Source organism: Pseudorca crassidens, chromosome 5 (genome assembly GCF_039906515.1).
Source record: "Pseudorca crassidens isolate mPseCra1 chromosome 5, mPseCra1.hap1, whole genome shotgun sequence".
Lineage (NCBI taxonomy): Eukaryota > Metazoa > Chordata > Mammalia > Artiodactyla > Delphinidae > Pseudorca > Pseudorca crassidens.
This window is the reverse complement of record NC_090300.1, coordinates 14,989,521-15,006,483: the sequence shown is the minus strand read 5'-3', so window position 1 is coordinate 15,006,483 and position 16,963 is coordinate 14,989,521. Positions and strand designations below refer to the sequence as shown.

The 16,963-nt window shown below is 37.9% G+C and overlaps 1 protein-coding gene across 2 annotated transcripts in view; it reads right to left on the bottom strand.

Annotated features, from left to right (window-relative positions):
- Positions 1 to 1,076: 1,076 nt before the first annotated feature.
- HACL1 (2-hydroxyacyl-CoA lyase 1) overlaps positions 1,077 to 16,963 on the bottom strand; it is a 45,622-nt gene continuing 29,735 nt past the window's right edge. Inside the window, exons 13-17 of one of the 2 annotated variants that reach the window (XM_067737411.1) lie at positions 16,676 to 16,830; positions 16,101 to 16,259; positions 15,168 to 15,275; positions 14,061 to 14,247; positions 1,077 to 1,443 (exon numbers count right to left, since the gene is read on the bottom strand). In XM_067737411.1, the coding sequence (XP_067593512.1) occupies positions 1,156 to 1,443; positions 14,061 to 14,247; positions 15,168 to 15,275; positions 16,101 to 16,259; positions 16,676 to 16,830 (897 nt within the window). In that variant the 3' untranslated portion in view covers positions 1,077 to 1,155. Of the gene's footprint in view, positions 1,444 to 5,493; positions 5,650 to 14,060; positions 14,248 to 15,167; positions 15,276 to 16,100; positions 16,260 to 16,675; positions 16,831 to 16,963 lie in introns of those variants that run through there. The other variant, XM_067737412.1, reaches the window with a different exon arrangement.

Here is a 16,963-nt window from a genome sequence, read left to right as displayed (position 1 = left end):
TGATGCTTTGACACCTGGGCCTTGCTGACCCCAGGGACTGCCCCTCCCAGGTTAGCTAGTTCCCTGCTGGCAAACAACTCTTTTTATATGCAAATCAACCCTGAGCCCATGATCCCAACCTCCCTCTTTATAGTGCTCTGTATTGGGCTCTCACGTTCCAGGCCTCTTATCTCCCTGCCCTAATCACCACAGGGTCAGGTACCAGATGCCTGGGGCAGCCCCTGCACCCTGGAGTCCATGGATGTTGTTCAAACTAGCCAATCCTAAACCAGCTTAATCTGCCTCACCTGTTTCTTTCCAAGGAAAGCACAGTAAAGACTTCAGCTGTAAGTTGCCTCTTTCTCTGTGCCCGGAGACCACCCTCACCCTTTCCCCATGCAGCCCTGCACGGTGTGGGACCCTCTCCTCTCCAGAACTGTGAGTAAGAAACTATCTTTTCTTGGCAATCGTCTCCTGATCTGTTGGCCTTACTGAATGTGAAGTCCTTCTATTAATACACTAAATTTTAAAATGTACTCCAATGAAAATACTAGATTTTTTGTGCTACTAGAGTTAATACAGAAAAATAATCAAATGAAGATAAGCATGAAAGCTCTGAAGAAGAATGACGTAGGCAGAGTGGTGGGGAGAGGGCACAGCTGGACGGTGGGCGAAGGGCAGGGGGCGAGAATGGCACTGTGAGTTATGAAATGGAGTTAGGAGTATAGTGGATGTAAATATCAGTGCACAGCACTAAAGTGTGAAAGAAGTATTTATCTCCAGTAACTCAACTTTACTTTTGACCTCCATTTGGAGGAGGAACTTAGCCCAGTTCCATCAGGGCCTCGAGGCCCAGACCCCACCCCTACACGGCTCTAAGGACGGTGGGGCTTGTCTAACCCAGGCACCAGGGCTGGGCTTTGATCCTCCGTGGCTCACCTCTCCACGCTGCACCCTCAGAATTGTTTGCTGCGGCTTTTGTGATATAACCCCCCCGGGGCCGCCACCCCTGCAAGAAAATGTCCGTGATGTATATATCACGATTCTTCAAGGGGGAGCCCACAGAGGAGCTTGCCAAACAGCAGGAGGATGCAGGCCCTGGAAGATGAGGGGTGGGTGACATCTGGGTACACAGGCACTAGGTCAAGGCGGGAAGGGAGATGGGAATTCGATGCATCATGAATATCGTGCGTAGTGACGAAGGTACACGCAGGGTGCTGTAGGAGGGCTGGGAGAGAGGATAGCTTCACGGAAGAGGTGACAACATGGCTGATACCACATGGCAAACGGCGGGGAGCACACAGAGCTCAGGCTAGGGGGAAAGCAGGTCTGATTTCCTGAGCCCTCCCTGATCACTGGGGTGAGGAGGCAGTACCTGGGAACACGCTGGGACCAGGGAATGAGCCTCAGGACGATCCAGGTAGCCGTAGATGAAGCACTCCACAGAGCTGGCTCCAGTGACCCCTGGGAAGAAGATCATGGGTGACGCCATCTCTGGATATTTCCAGGCCTGAGTCAAAATTTAAAGTGTTCCCTTCAAACTTTGAAACTGGAGATCCAGGGGTTTCTAGCTGTGCCTTTTCTCTCTGCTCCCTAACTGCAGGGTTAACCACACAACCTGGATTCACCATGGGTTCACTAACCAGCTAGCCTCTCTCCTAGAAGAAAAGGCCTTGGAGGGGAGGGACGATCCAAGATGATCCAGTGAAAACCAGAGGCTTAGGCAGCCTTGCCTGTCAGATCTGAACCCAAGGTGTACTTTAATCTGCACCTTATCTTTGGGAGGATTTCACAGGATCTTCAATTTCCTTTATCCACATTACTCCATTATTCAGATGAGCAGCAGCAAATGCAACCAGAAAACACCAGATGATTCAAACTTCATCTGTATACATTTCACTCTCCACAGCAGTCAGCAGAGTCAGTTTTACCAGAGTTTCTCAATCATAATTCCCATCTGGAATTTAACTGGTTTCCAACTTTCTTAATACACTCATATGAAATTCCATCCTAGTCACTCTAAGTTTGCATGTATCAATACTTTAATAATCATGTGCCACTTCTTCATGGCAGTGCATTGCTTCCCCACTGCCTAGAAAAGTGTCTTAAAAACAGTAAAGGAAGTTGGTGCAGCCACTATGGGAAACAGTATGGCGGTTCCTCAAAAAACTAAAAATAGAACTACCATACAATCCAGCAATTCCACTTCTGGGTATTTATCCAAAGAAAATAAAAACATTAATTCAAAAAGATATATGCACCCCTATGTTCATTGCAGAATTATTTACAATAGCCAAGGTATGGAAACAACCTCAATGTCCATTCATAGATGACTAGATAAAGAAGATATGGTGTTAATATATACAATATACTACTACTCAGCCATACAAAGAATGAAATTTTGCCATTTGCAGCAACATGGATAGATCTGGAGGGTGGTATGCTAAGTAAGTCAAACAGAGAAAAACAAATACTGTATGATTTCACTTACATGTGGAATCTAAAAAACAAAACAAATGAACAAACAAAATAAAACAGACTCATAGATACAGAGAATAAACTGGTGGTTGCCAGAAGGAAGGAGGGTGGAAGGATAGATGAAATAGGGGACAAGGTTTAAGAGGTAAAAACTTCCAGCTATAAAATAAATAAGTCATGAGGATGTAATGTACACATAGGGAACATAATCACTAATATTGTAACAACTTTGTATGGTGACAGATGGTAACCGGTCTTATTGTGGTGACCATTTCATAATGTATAAAAATAGCAAATCACCATGTTGTACACCTGAAACTAACACAATATTGTATGTTTCTTATAATTCAGTTAAAAGTAGTAAAAGAATAAATACATTTTTGGAAGCAATATTATTTTCATTTTCCTTTGGTGTTCGAAATCCTATTATTTCTTTGTAACAGATCTGAGAACTTTTCCCTAAGGAAAACATACTCAAGTGACATAATAAGCTGAGCTACTTCAGAAGTGCATATGTGAAATAACCATAGAAAATATCCACTGAGCTATTTCCAAACATCATGAATTCTCATTCAGCTATTATCCAGTGAGCAGGTGGCTGTTTAAGGAAATAAAAACACACAGCCCCTGTCTTCCAGGAAATGACTCATTCTATTTGGGAAATAAGACCCATTTACTTGCAAAGTGAAACCACACTGCTAAACAGGACACAATTCCAGCCAACATTCTCCTCTTCTCTAAAGTTGCATCTTCCTAAAACACAATGGCATTTATGGAATGCCTTCTATATACCAGGCACTGGGCTTCTGGATAACTTTTTGAACCCCTAGACAACCCCATGAAGTATGAAAGGTTTGGGAAAGAATATCAGTAGAGGAACTAACCTGATAAGTCATTTCCAAGCCTGAATTCTCAGCGTTCCTAAATTAAGAAAACAACCATAATCTTTCAAAGTTCAGTTTTTATGAGGCACTTGAGTATTCAACATACTAGGATCCCGTAAGAATGTTCCTTATTAAACTAGGGGATACAAAACATTTACCAGTAAACTTTGACTATCAACCAACAGATTCATTTTAGAGGGGCTTATTCAATATCTTATCCTTCTAAGGAAAGATCCCATTTATAAAGCAGGCAGTCAGTGGGCAGTGCTCCTGGACTAATCTGATCTTTGTTCAGACTGACCTCTGCTGGTCAGTCTATTAACCTGCCAACTTTTTTTCTCTCTTGAGATAATATGACTAGAGAAGGAGCCTTTTCCCCAAATTACATCTAGTATCCAGATTTATATAGTTCAACTCACAAATGTTCACCAAGCCCTCAACCTTTCAGCAAAATCTTATGTAGCACTTGGCTGCCAGAGGCCAGTGTCCACAGGCAGAGTAGGACACTGATGAGATTACATAAGCCGCCCACTCTCTGCCCTCCTTGGATATTCCCTATGCTCTTCCGCAGCCCAGGCTCTCTAGTCTGTATCTCAGAATACATAAGAGGACCTGCCAGGAGGCCTGATCTCAAGGGCCTGTCAGGCAAAGCCACAGCTCCCTGCAAGTATCTCCTGGGTTCCCACCTCGAAGCTGGAGTCCACAACATTGTGGAGGTCACTCAGGCCCCTAACTAGCCAACGGATATAAGTCTGATATGTACGGTACAGTCAAACTAGCTGAACTTGGATATAAAGTCCTATACTCCAACTCATCTATAAAACTGCAGATAATAAACAAGAATGACCCTGAAAATAGGTGATACTTTTCCATTTCTAGTATTTTCTTAAAACAATGTCTGTTTCTGGTAATACAATTACATAATTATTTTTACTTTAAAATCTTATAAAAGTAGGAAAAACATGAGGGAAATAAAAATTACTTAAATCCCATCACCAAGTTATATTAAAATTTTGGTTTATTTTGTGCCCACCTTTTTTCTCTATGTATGTGTGTATGAGTAAAGATGTATATCCTGACCTGGACCCATCCATTTTTGTAGCTGTGATTATTTTTCCATTAATAAATATTCATTCTTTAACACAATTTTTATTTTATGATGTTGACAGATCATAATTTACATAACCAATGTCTTATTATTAAACATTGTGGTTGTTCCTAAATAAAAATTTGCTGAATGTCCTTATATATAAATATTTGACCAAATGTTTTATTATTTCTTTAAAATACATTCTTGAAATAGGCCCACTGGGTCAAAAGTTATGGGGTATGAACATTTTATGATTGCAAATACAAGCAACGCTAGAATTCCTCTATGGAATTTGTACCAATTTCATCTTCCGCCCCAGCACAGCACTCCTCTCCTCACTTCACCCTCACCAAACACTGAAAATTATAATTTAAAAAGTGCTTTGCTAAGTGGCTGGGGTAAAAAAAAAGGTTTTTCTATTTAACTTACCTACTCATTTGTATTCATACTCATACTTTTATTGATCATTTGTGTTTTTCTGTTAATTATGCATTCATGCCCTTTACCCATTTTTCTGCTAGTGCATTAATATTTTTCTTATTTATAAGAGTTCTTTACATATTAAGGCTGTTGATTCTGTTGGTCTCAATGTGGTACACATAAACTAAGGTTGATAATCCAAATATACCCTGAAATTATTAGTTTGGGTGTGGTGTGACTTCTCCTTTGGCTTAGTAAGTTCTTTCCTGAAAAACTAAACAGAACAAAAACCCAACTCATAAGATGTAGAACAAGCCCCATTAAATACTGGGTAGACTAAGGTTGGGTAGACTAAAGTATGAAGTGGTCAATGGATAAACTATGAAGGAGAGATAGTCTAGGTACTCCAACTTACTGAACATGCCTCTACATTGCATAGTTCTGAAGCTTTTTTCTTCGAAGATGTTATTAAAAGATATGTGACTTTAAGAATGGATTTCCTTAAAAGAATACTGATGTGTCATTCAATAAACCAGTTATGGTGCTATTTAATAAACCCCTCTTTCAACTGTAAATGGTTATTTCTGTCGTAGAATACTGGTATCTTTTTATGGTTTTAATCAATTCCTGCACTATAAAATGTCATTTAGAAATGTTTTTTATTTTTCTTTGCAGAACAATTTTAACATTATGGTAATTTTGCTGTGGAAAATAAAATTCCATCTTACAGGAAAGAGATGCCAAGTCACTCATTGGCATCTTTATTTACATATTAGAGCGGGTCAGCCAGTGAAAATCCTAGAAAAAGGAAAGACAACAAACATTCAGTCAAAAGAAATAACTGTGTCAAACTATATCCTGTTTTGCTTGCTCTAAAATCTAAAAGTCCCATTATAACCACACTAGCCACAGTGGTGGTAAAGTGAAGTTTGTCTTTGGTCTAGAGCTTTTCCCAAAAAGGAGCTAAAAATCCATTAATGAATCTTGCTGTCTTGTCCTACAAAACAACCTAACATCACTTTCTGGATCTTCCCCCATTAACAATAATCAGGGCACAAAAAAACTAGAGTCTGAAAGAACCAGAAGTACATGCAAAAGAAGAGAGGAATTTACAAAACAGAAATTAGAGTCACAGATGTAGAAAAAAAACTTATGGTTACCAAAGGGGAAAAGGGGGAGAGGGATAAACTGGGAGACTGGAATTGACATATATACACACCATTATATATAAAATAGATAACTAATAAGAACCTACTGTATAGCACAGGGAACGCTACTCAATACTCTGTAATGTCCTATATGGGAATAGAATCTTAAAAAAGAGTGGATATATGTAAATGTATAACTGATTCACTTTGCTGTACAGTAGAAACTAACACAACATTGTAAATCAACTATACTCCAAAAAAAATTAATAAAAAAAAAAAAAGAGAGAGAGGGAATGAAGGAGGCCCAAAGAGGACCACGAGCTCCCATGTCTAAGAAGAGCTTGAGGAGAAAAAGCAGTGCATGGAAGCCTTGCCCAGGACTAAAACCATCCTACCCACGTGGCCTGGACACAGGCAACTGCAGAGATTAGGTCTTCCCTGTATTTATAGCAGGAAGCAGCCAGCTACACCATGAATTGATGACAAATGGTAACCATTTATAGTTTGTTCTCTATATCTGTGAGTCTGTTTCTCTTCTGTTATATTCATTTGTTTTATTTTAGATTCCACATATAAGTGATAATATACAGTGTTTTTCTTTCTCTGTCTGACTTATTTCACTAAGCATAATATCCTTTAGGTCCATCCGTGTTGTTGCAGATCATGGAATTTCCTTCTTTTTATGACTGAGTAGTATTCCATTGTATATCTATACCACATCTTCTTTATCCATTCCTCTGTCGATGGACACTTACGTTGCTTCCATATCTTGGCTATCGTAAATAACGTTGCTATGAACACTAGGGTGCATGTATCTTTTCAGACTCACAGATACAGACAACAAATTAGTGGTCACCAGTGGGGAGAGGGACAAGATACGGGTATGATATTAAGAGACGCAAATTACTATGTATAAAATAAATAAGCTACAAGGATATATTGCACAGCACAGAGCATATAGCCAATATTTTATAATAACTTTATGAATAATTTTATAAAAGTATAATCTATAAAAATATTGAATCACTATGCTGTACACCTAAAACATGATATTGCAAAATCAACTATACTTCATTTTTAAAAAAATGACAAATGGTAATGGACACACAATCAATCAATGAAAAATAAACAGTTTAGAAACTATAATATATGGGGAATTCTACTGGAATGAAGATAAATAATGTTGAAGTGGTAGATGCAAAAAATACAAGGATAATCCTCATGGAATTATACAAGAGGAAATAAGAACTTGTATTCTCCAGCAATAGCCCCCAAATTCATAGAGAATTCAGAGAATAGACCATTAGAAGCAGATCATTTAGACAGGCATTAGCAGAGAAGGGACAATCAATTAGGGCCCTTCCGTGACTAACACAGGTCTCAAGTCTATTTTGTCTGTGTGTTCTGAATGTGCTTACCAAGCCCCTTGTGGCTTTAGTTTCCTTAGTGCTCTGATGCCCTGATGCCAGAAGGAGGGCATTCTGGTTGCAAAACTGACATCCCAGCTACTGAAAAGCATATACTCAGCTACAGATAAAATGACATGCGATTTTAAAACCTACCTATTGGGTGTCTAGCTTGCAGAAATCATTTCAACAAATAGTTTTTTTTTTTTTCAAGGCAATCAGTAAACCCACAAAGGTACTGAGTAGGTTCTGAAAGTTGTTAATCCTACCTGAAAACAGCCTGCCTGCTTGCTCCACATAAATCCCTGCTAATGCCACCTACGCCATCACCTTTCTGGCCTAGCCTTTCTGTGCTCACCATCCCCATCACCATGCTTCTTCTTAAGTAGCTCTTCTCCCTGCTATGAAAAGAGCCTGAGAGGCTATGCCAGAGCCTCTCTCTTTCTCTCTTTCTAAATTTTAATTGAAGTATAATAGACATACAACCTTATATTAGTTTCAGGTATACAACATAATGATTTGATATTTGTACACATCGAGAAATGATCATTACAATAAACCTAGTTAACATCCATCACCATATATAGTCACAGAAATTTTTCTTGTAATGAGAACTTTTAATATCTATTGTCTTAGTAACTTTCAAATATGCAACACAGTATTATTAACTAAAGTCACTATGCTGTGCATTACATCTCCAATGACTTTATAACTGGAAGCTTATACATTTTGACCCCCATCACCCATTTTGCCCACTCCCCACCCCCCAACTCTGGCAACCACCAATCTGTTTTCTGTATCTATGAGCTTGTTTTTTTTGTTTGTTCTAGGTTCCATAAGAGAGATTATATGATATTTGTCTTTCTCTGTCTGACTTAAGTCATACAGCATAACGCCCTCAAGGCCCATCCACGTTGTTGTAATGCTAAGATTTCATTATTTTTTATGGCTAAATAATAATCCATTGCGTATACATACACCACATTTTCTTTATCCAGTCATCCACTGTAGACTGTTTCATATCTTGGCTACTGTAAATAATGCTGCAATAAACAAGGAAGTGCATGTATCTTTTAGAGTTAGTGTTTTAATTTTCTTCCCATAAATACACAGAAGTGGAATTGCTGGATAACATGGTAGTTTTGCATTTAATTTTTTGAGGAAACTCCATATTGCTTTCCATAGTGGCTGCATGTATTTATATTGCCACCAAGAGGGCACAAGGATTCCCTTTTTCTCTACATCCTTGCCAACACTTATTTCTTGTCTTTTGATAACAGCCATTCTAACATGTATGAGGTGATACCTCATTGTAGTTTTGATTTGCATTTCCCTGATGATTAGTGATGCTGAGCATCTTTTCATGTACCTGTTGACTATCTGTATGTCTTCTTTGGAAAAATGTCAATTCATATTTTCTGCCCAGTTTTTAATTGGATTGTTCTTTGCTATTGAGCTAAATGAGTTCTTTATATTTTTTGGATATTAACCCCTTATCAGACAATATGATTTCAAATATTTTCTCCCATTCAATAGGTTGCCTTTTTGTTTTGTTGATGATTCCCTTTACTATGCAGAAGCTTTTTAGTTTGAGGTAGTCCCGCTTTATTTTTGCTTTTGTTGCCTTAGCTTTTATGTCAAATTCAAAAAATTATCTCCAAGATCAGCGTCAAGGAGCTTACTGTCAGTTTTCCTCTAGGAATTTTATTGTTTCAGGTCTTATATTCAAATCTTTCATCCATTTTAAGTTAATTATTGTGTATAGTGTAAGATCGTGGTCCAGTTTCATTCTTTTGCATGTGGCTACCTAGTTTTCTCAACACCATTTAATGAAGAGATTGTCCTTACCCCACTGTATATTCTTTTCTCTTTTGTCATAAATTAACTGATCATATATGCATGGCTTTATTTTTGGGGTCTCTATTCTGTTCTATTGATCTATATATCTGTTTTAATGCCAATACCATATTGTTTTGATTAATAAAATTTTGTATTATATATTTTGAAATCAAGTAATTTAATGCCTCCAGCTTTGTTCTTTCTAAGATTGCTCTATTTGAGGTCTTTTGTGGTTCCACACAAATTTCAGGATTGTTTGTTCTATTTCTGTGAAAAATGCCATTAAAATTCTGATAAGAGATTGCACTGAATCTGCATATTGTTTTGGGTAGTATGGACAGCTTAACAATATGAATTCTTCCAATCCGAGAGCATGGAATAGTTTCCATTTCTTTGTGCCTTCTTCAGTTTTTTTCATTAATGTCTTATAGTTTTCAGTGTACAGATCTTTCATCTCCTTGGTTAAATTTATTCCTAGGTATTTTATTCTTTTTTTTTTTTTTTGCGGTACGTGGGCCTCTCACTGTTGTGGCCTCTCCCGTTGCGGAGCACAGGCTCCGGACGCACAGGCTCAGCGGCCATCACTCACGGGCCCAGCCGCTCCGCGGCATGTGGGATCTTCCCGGACTGGGGCACGAATCCGTGTCCCCTGCATCGGCAGGGGACTCTCAACCACTGTGCCACCAGGGAAGCTCTATTCTTTGTGATGCAGTTGTAAATGAAGTCGTTTTCTTAATTTCTCTGATAGTTTGTTGTTACTGTATAGAAACACAACAGAACTCTGTGTGTTAATTTTGTATCCTACAACTTTACTGAATTTATTATAATAGTTTTTCAGTGGAGTTTTTAGGGTTTTCTATATATAATGTCACACCATCTGCAAATAGTAACACTTCTACTTCTTTGCTTCCAATTTGGATGCCTTTCATATCTTTTCTTGCCTAATTGCTCTGGATAGGACCTCCAATACCATGTTGAATAAAAGTGGTAAGACTGAGCATCCTTGTCTTGGTCCTGATCTTAGAGGAAGCTCTAGCTTTTCACTGTTAAATATGATCTTAGCTGTGGGCTTGTGACACATGACCTTGATTATGTTGAGGTATGTTCCCTCTATAACCACTTTGTTGAGATTTTTTTATCACAAATGTTGAATTTTGTCAAATGCTTTTTTCTGTATCTGTTGAGATGATCATATGATTTTTATCCTTCATTTTGTTAACGAAGTGTACCACTTTGATTGATTTGTAGTTATCGAACCATCTTTGCATACCTGGAATAAATCTCACTTGATCACAGTATATAATCCTTTTAATGTATTGTTGAATTTGGTTCGCTAATGTTTTATTAAGGATTTTTACATCTACATTCATCAGGGATACTGGCCTGTAATTTTCTTTTCTTGTGGTATCTTTGTCTGGTCTTGGTTATCAGGGTAAGGCTGGCCTTGTAAAAATGAGTTTGGAAGTGTCCCTTCCTCCTTTAATTTTTGGAAGAATTTGAGAGGAATTGATATTAATTCTGCTTTTAATGTTTGGTAGAATTCACCAATGAAGCCATCTGGTCCTGAACTTTTGTTTGAGAGGTTCTGATTACTGATTCAATCTCCTAACTTGTAATCGGTCTGTTCACATTTTCTATTTCTTCATGACTCAGTCTTGGTAGGTTATATGTTTCCGGGAATTTATCCATTTATTCTAGGCTGTCAAATTTATTGGTATATAATTGTTCATAGTAGTCTGTATGAAATTTTGTATTTCCATGGTATCAGTTGTAATAGCTCATCTTTCATTTCTGATTTTATTTATTTGAGTCCTCTCTCTTTTTTTCTTGGTGAGTCTAGCTAAAGCTTTGTCAATTTTATCTTTTTAAAGAATCAGCTCTTAGGTCCAGTGGTCTTTTCTATTGTCTTTTTAGGCTCTATGTCATTTATTTGTGCTCTGATCTTTGTTATTTCCTTCCTTCTACTAACTTTGGGCTTTGTTTTTTCCCTAGTTCCCTCAGGTGTAAAGTTAGGTTGTTTGATTTTTGTTGTTGTTTTTTGAGGTAGGCTTTTACTGCTATGAACCTCCTTCTTAGAATTGCTTCTGCTGTGTCCCATAAATTTTGATATGTTGTATTTCCATTTTCATTTGTCTCAAAGACATTTAAAATTTTTTCTTTTGATTTCTTCTTCGACCCCTCAGTTGTTCAGTGGCATGCTGTTTTATCTCCACATATTTGTGAATTTTCTAGTTTTCTTCTTGTAACACATTTCTAGTTTCACACCACTGTAGTTGGAAAAGATGCTTTTAATCTTCTTAAATATATAAAGATTTGTTTTGTGGCCTAACATATGATCTATCTTGCAGAACATTCCATGTGCACTTGAAGAATGTGTATTCTGCTGCTTTGGGATGGAATGTTCTGAGTATATCTGTTAAGGTCATCTGTTCTAATGTGTCATTTAAGGCAAATGTTTCCTAACTGATTTTCTGTCTGGATGAGCTATCCATTGATGTAAGTGGGTATTAAAGTCTCCTACTATTATTGTATTGCTATTTCTCCTTTTAGATCTGTTAATATTTGCATATATATGCACTCCTATGTTGTGTGCATAAATATTTACAAATGTTATGTCCTATTGTTGGACTGACCCCTTTATCATTATGCAATGCCCTTCTTTGTCCCTTATTACAGTCTTTGTTTTAAAGTCTATTTTATCTGATATAAGTATAGGTACCCCAGCTTTCTTTTGGTTTCTATTTGTATGAATTATCTTTTTCCATCTCTTCACTTTCAGTCTCTTTGTGTCCTTATATCTGAAGTGAGTCTCTTATAGGCAGTATATAGATATGCCTTATTTTTATGCATTCAGCCACTCTATTTATTTTGATTCAAGAATCTAATCCATTAATACTTAACGTTATTATTGATAGGTATGTACTTATTGCCATTTTGCTGTTTTCTGGCTGTTCTGTAGTTACCCTTTCACCAACGTCCTTGATATCTGTCTTATAGAAACAGAATTCCAGTAGAATTCTATATATTTCATAGTTTCCAAATTAATTTATATTTCATTGATTGTCCAGGTATCTGTTCTGCCCATTTGTCCACTGCCTTGTTCAAAAAAGAAAAAAAAAATCTAACAGCAGATACATGTATAAAGAACCAGGACAGAAAATACTTGAAAAAAAGTAAAACACTGAAAACAACAGCTGATATGTAAGGTGCAGGCATGGAGGCCAGGTATATAAGAGAAAGCAAAAGTAGCTGGATCAGAATCAGAGTACAAAGTATGAAAAGTAACTTAATCTGGGATGGGAGAGGAACGTACTACACACTTTGTCATTTATTTTACTGCTATAGTCTACACCGTAGTTTTGCTTTAGAGGCCAAAGTAACTAACTCTGAATATAATTGCATAAGTTACCCTATTATAGTCTCATATCCCATTGTGCTTCCTCCTCCACTCTCTGTCTTCCAGCCACTTTGGCTTTCTTTCAATTCCTTGGACTTGCCATGCTCCCTCCTGCCAAAGAGCCTTTGCACATCTTTTCCCTCACTTCTTTGCTGAATTTGTCCCTACTTATCCTTCAGCTCTCGGTTTAAGCATCACTTCTGAGAAGTCTTCCTTGTGACTCCAATATAAATTGAATTCCTTTGTGGGGTTTTTCGTTTGTTTGTTTAAATTTATTTTATTGAAGTATAGTTGATTTACAATGTTGTGTTAATTTCTGCTATACAGCAAAGTGATTCAATTATATATGTGTGTGTGTGTGTATACGCAAACACATTCTTTTTCATATTCTTTTCCATTATGGTTTATAATAGAATTTTGAATATAGTTTCCTGTGTTATACAGTAGGACCTTGTTGTTTACCCATTTTATATATAATAGTTTGCACCTGCTAATCTTAAACTTCCAATCCATCCCTTCCCAACTCCCTCTCCACCTTGGCAACCATAAGTCTGTTCTCTATATCTGTCTGTTTCTGTTTCGTAGATAAGTTCATTTGTCATATTTTAGATTCCACATACAAGTGATATCATATGGTATTTGTCTTTTACTTTCTTACTTCACTTAGTATACCATCTAGGTCCATCCATGTTGCTGCAAATGGCATTATTTCATCCTTTTTTATGGCTGAGTAGTATTCCATTGTATGTATGTATGTATGTGTGTGTGTGTGTGTATATATATATATATATATACACACACACACACTACATCTTCATCTGTCATTGGACATTTAGGTTGATTCCATGTCTTGGCTGCTGTAAATAGTGCTGCAGTGAACACTGAGGTGTGTGTATCTTTTCAAATTATGGTTTTCTCCAGATATATGCCCAGCAGCAGGATTGCTAGATCATGTGGCAAATCTGTCTTTAGTTTTTTGAGGAACCTCCATACTGTTTTCCACAGTACGGAAATTTACTTTCCCATCAACAGTGTAGGAGGGTTCCCTTTCTCCACACACCTCTTGGGTTCCTTTGTTTTATGTTCATTCAGAGCTGGGTTTCTTTTCTTCAGAGGAATTGCCTCACTCTATTGTGATACATTCAGTTGAGAGGTAACTGGACTGCACTCTCCTACTGGACAGTAAACTCCATGAAGTGAGGTCTGAGCCTGGTTTGCTCACTATGCTATTCTTAGCACCTGACACAGCACAACTAACACATACCTCAACAAATATTCATTGAACAAACAAATGAAAGTGACAAGCTCAGAAACAGTTTAGACAGAACTCAGTAAATGACAGGGTGTTCTATTTGGTAGATACTTTTGGGGGTGGGAGGGGAGATGCATTTCTGCTTTCTGCTTAGCAATCATCTTTACCTGGGCTTTCCGCATGGCTTGCGGCTCAATCATGATGTTGATAAGAGAGGGTTTAGTTGTGTCTGCCAGGCTCTGCCTCAGGGATTTCTGGAGTTCTTCTGGTGTTTGTACAAAATATCCTTTGCCTCCAAATGCAATCATGACATGCTCGTAATGTGAGTGTGGCAGAAGACACATTGGAGGGGCCCTGAAAAAGAAGGTCACAAGTCAATAGAAAAAATTCTCTAAAATAATTTGTGGAAAAATTTCATCTAAAATGAAAGGCATGCTTTTACGTAAACTGAGATGCCAGTATATTAAACTTTCCATACATTTTTTATTGTATGTATAGCAATGTGCAACAGAACTTTCTGTGATGATGGAAATTTTTATATCTGTGCTGCCCAGTATAGTAGTTACTAGTGACCTGTTGCAGTGAGCACTTGAAATGTGACTAGTTAAAAAGAGGAAGTGAATTTTTAACTTAAACAGCCACATGTGGCTAGTGGCTACTATACTGGGCAGTGAAGGCTACACCATCAACTATTATGAATCCCCCCTCCAAAAAAAAGAGGAGAAAAGGAATGGTTACTACAAAACAGCAAATAACAACAAAACAACAGTCAGCGAGGCATAGCAAACATACCCACAGCCTACTCCCCTGGGGCTGACTAACAGATTCACAACCTCCTCATCCCACAGCCAGCCACAATACTGTCTCAGTTTGGCTCTGTCATCAAATGACCAAGATTTAGCTAAGTGGTAAAAGGAAGGAAGACCTCTATATAATAAACAATATGTAAGCATCTATATTCCTACATGGTGTAGTAGGAATAGTAGGACTGGTAGCATTTGCAATAAGCCTTTTCATTAACAAGGCTTAGACATGAAACTCATTCACCTGAGCCTTCAGTGGCTCCCTGATCATAAACTATTCATTGAAGTGCCAGTCAAGGATGGTTGTGCAAAAAGGAACCATGCAGACAGGGTTCCTGTCCTTTAGAGCAGCTGACCATGAAAACAAGCAATACTGACACCACAGAAGCAGGTTTCCGGTATAGCAGACTTTTTAAAGAGAGATTAAAGTAGTTGAGAAAACATAAATATACACTGTTCTGGGTTACTTACACTGTAGTAGCATCTCCAAATTTTAACATTTCCTTCCAAGTATCTGTATCAAAACCTTGGTAAATTCCATTATTATTCACCACCAAAAGTATGATTGGCAAGTTGTACCTAAAATTGAGAGCAAAATATAAAGGAAATCATTTTTCATTCTGAAGCAATTTCTTTTCATTGGATTGAAATTTTAACTTGAAAATGGATAGTTTTCTATAAGCTTTTTTGTAATATTACGGTAAGACCAAAAATTAAGCATTTGTTATCCTAATAAACACTATCAAATTATTAACAGAAACATCATGGAGCAGTAGAAAGAATGCAAGGTTAGTGGTTGGCAGACCTGGTCCCACCACTATGCAGCTACGGACCTCAGGCAAATGACTGAGCTTTTCTGACCCTTGGTTTTCACAGATCTGGGAGTCAATAAGAATGACACCTTCCATACTTAATTCCCTCTGAAGCACTTGTTCCTCACAACTGTCCTATAAGGTAGGAATTAGTACGACTCCTATTCCTACCTTAGAGGAGACTTAAGTTTGGTTAAGAGACTTAACCCTAGTCACCTGGGTCTGATGTGGTCAAGCCAGTATTTAAATCCAGGCCAACTGACCCAGAGGCCATTCTTTTAACCACCAAGCTCTGCTATCTCCCTGCAGAAAACAAGCTTTTATCAGACCAGAACTTTTTTTTCAGTGACCTAAAAACTACTCCCCAGTTTTGCAGGTTTTGGGCATATGGTAGAGAGATCATGAACATGCTGTCCTGGATGAGACAGACCCCAGGGTATTTATACTAGTATTCTCGGGACACAGCACAGTGCCATGCATGGGGCACCTGGCACATGGTGAACGCTTGGTAACTATTTGTTAGGCAAGTGGGTCTTGGGTATAATTTTTCATATTTTGGAGAAAGAAATGCTGACTCAAGATGCTGTCTTACCTGCAGATGGTTTCCACTTCCATGCCAGAAAATCCAAATGCACTGTCTCCTTCCACACAGATGACCTGCTGCCCTGGGTTTCTATCTTTAGCCACTAGAGCAGATGCAATGGCAAAACCCAAACCGACTCCCATTGTTCCAAAAGTACCAGCATCAAGCCTGTTGGGGAACAGAGCTAAAATGAAACCCTCTGGGGCATATCACAGATGGTGGAGTTGGCAAAAAATCTAGTCATTTTTACATGGCTCATGGAAAAATAAAGAACAATAAAACATTCTCCTTAATATTAAGTTTTTAGACTGTGAGGAACTAATTTGTTAAGGATAAGCAAATGAACGGGAGAAATCACTCATGATTTCTTGGAAGACTGTGAATATATCCTCCGAACACTGAGTATACAAATTACCACATGATCTCAGGACATACCAAGCATAGAAACACTACAAAACGTCACCTACGAATACTTTTATGAAGTATGTCCTTACACTGGCTGCGTATAATTTTCAAATGTTTTCTCAATCTGCTTTTTGTAGTTTCTAATTTAACACATTCCAATTCATTATAATTGCCTTTACCTGTGACGAGGAAGGTAGTTTTGAAGCACAGTGCGCCCAATATCCATAGTATTTGCTCCTTCGCTCACCACAAAACAGTCTCTGGGCAGTTGTTCTTGAATGTGGTAGAATACTGTGTAATAATTCATAGGCAGGGATTTTTTGAAAGCTAATTCCTAAAGTATCAGAGGGAAATAGAATCAAATTAAATTAATATACAGTGAAAATAAACAGCATCAATAAGCTACTTTCAAACTTACTTGCAATAGCCAAAGGCTATGAAATTCCCAAATGGCCACTAGATGACGA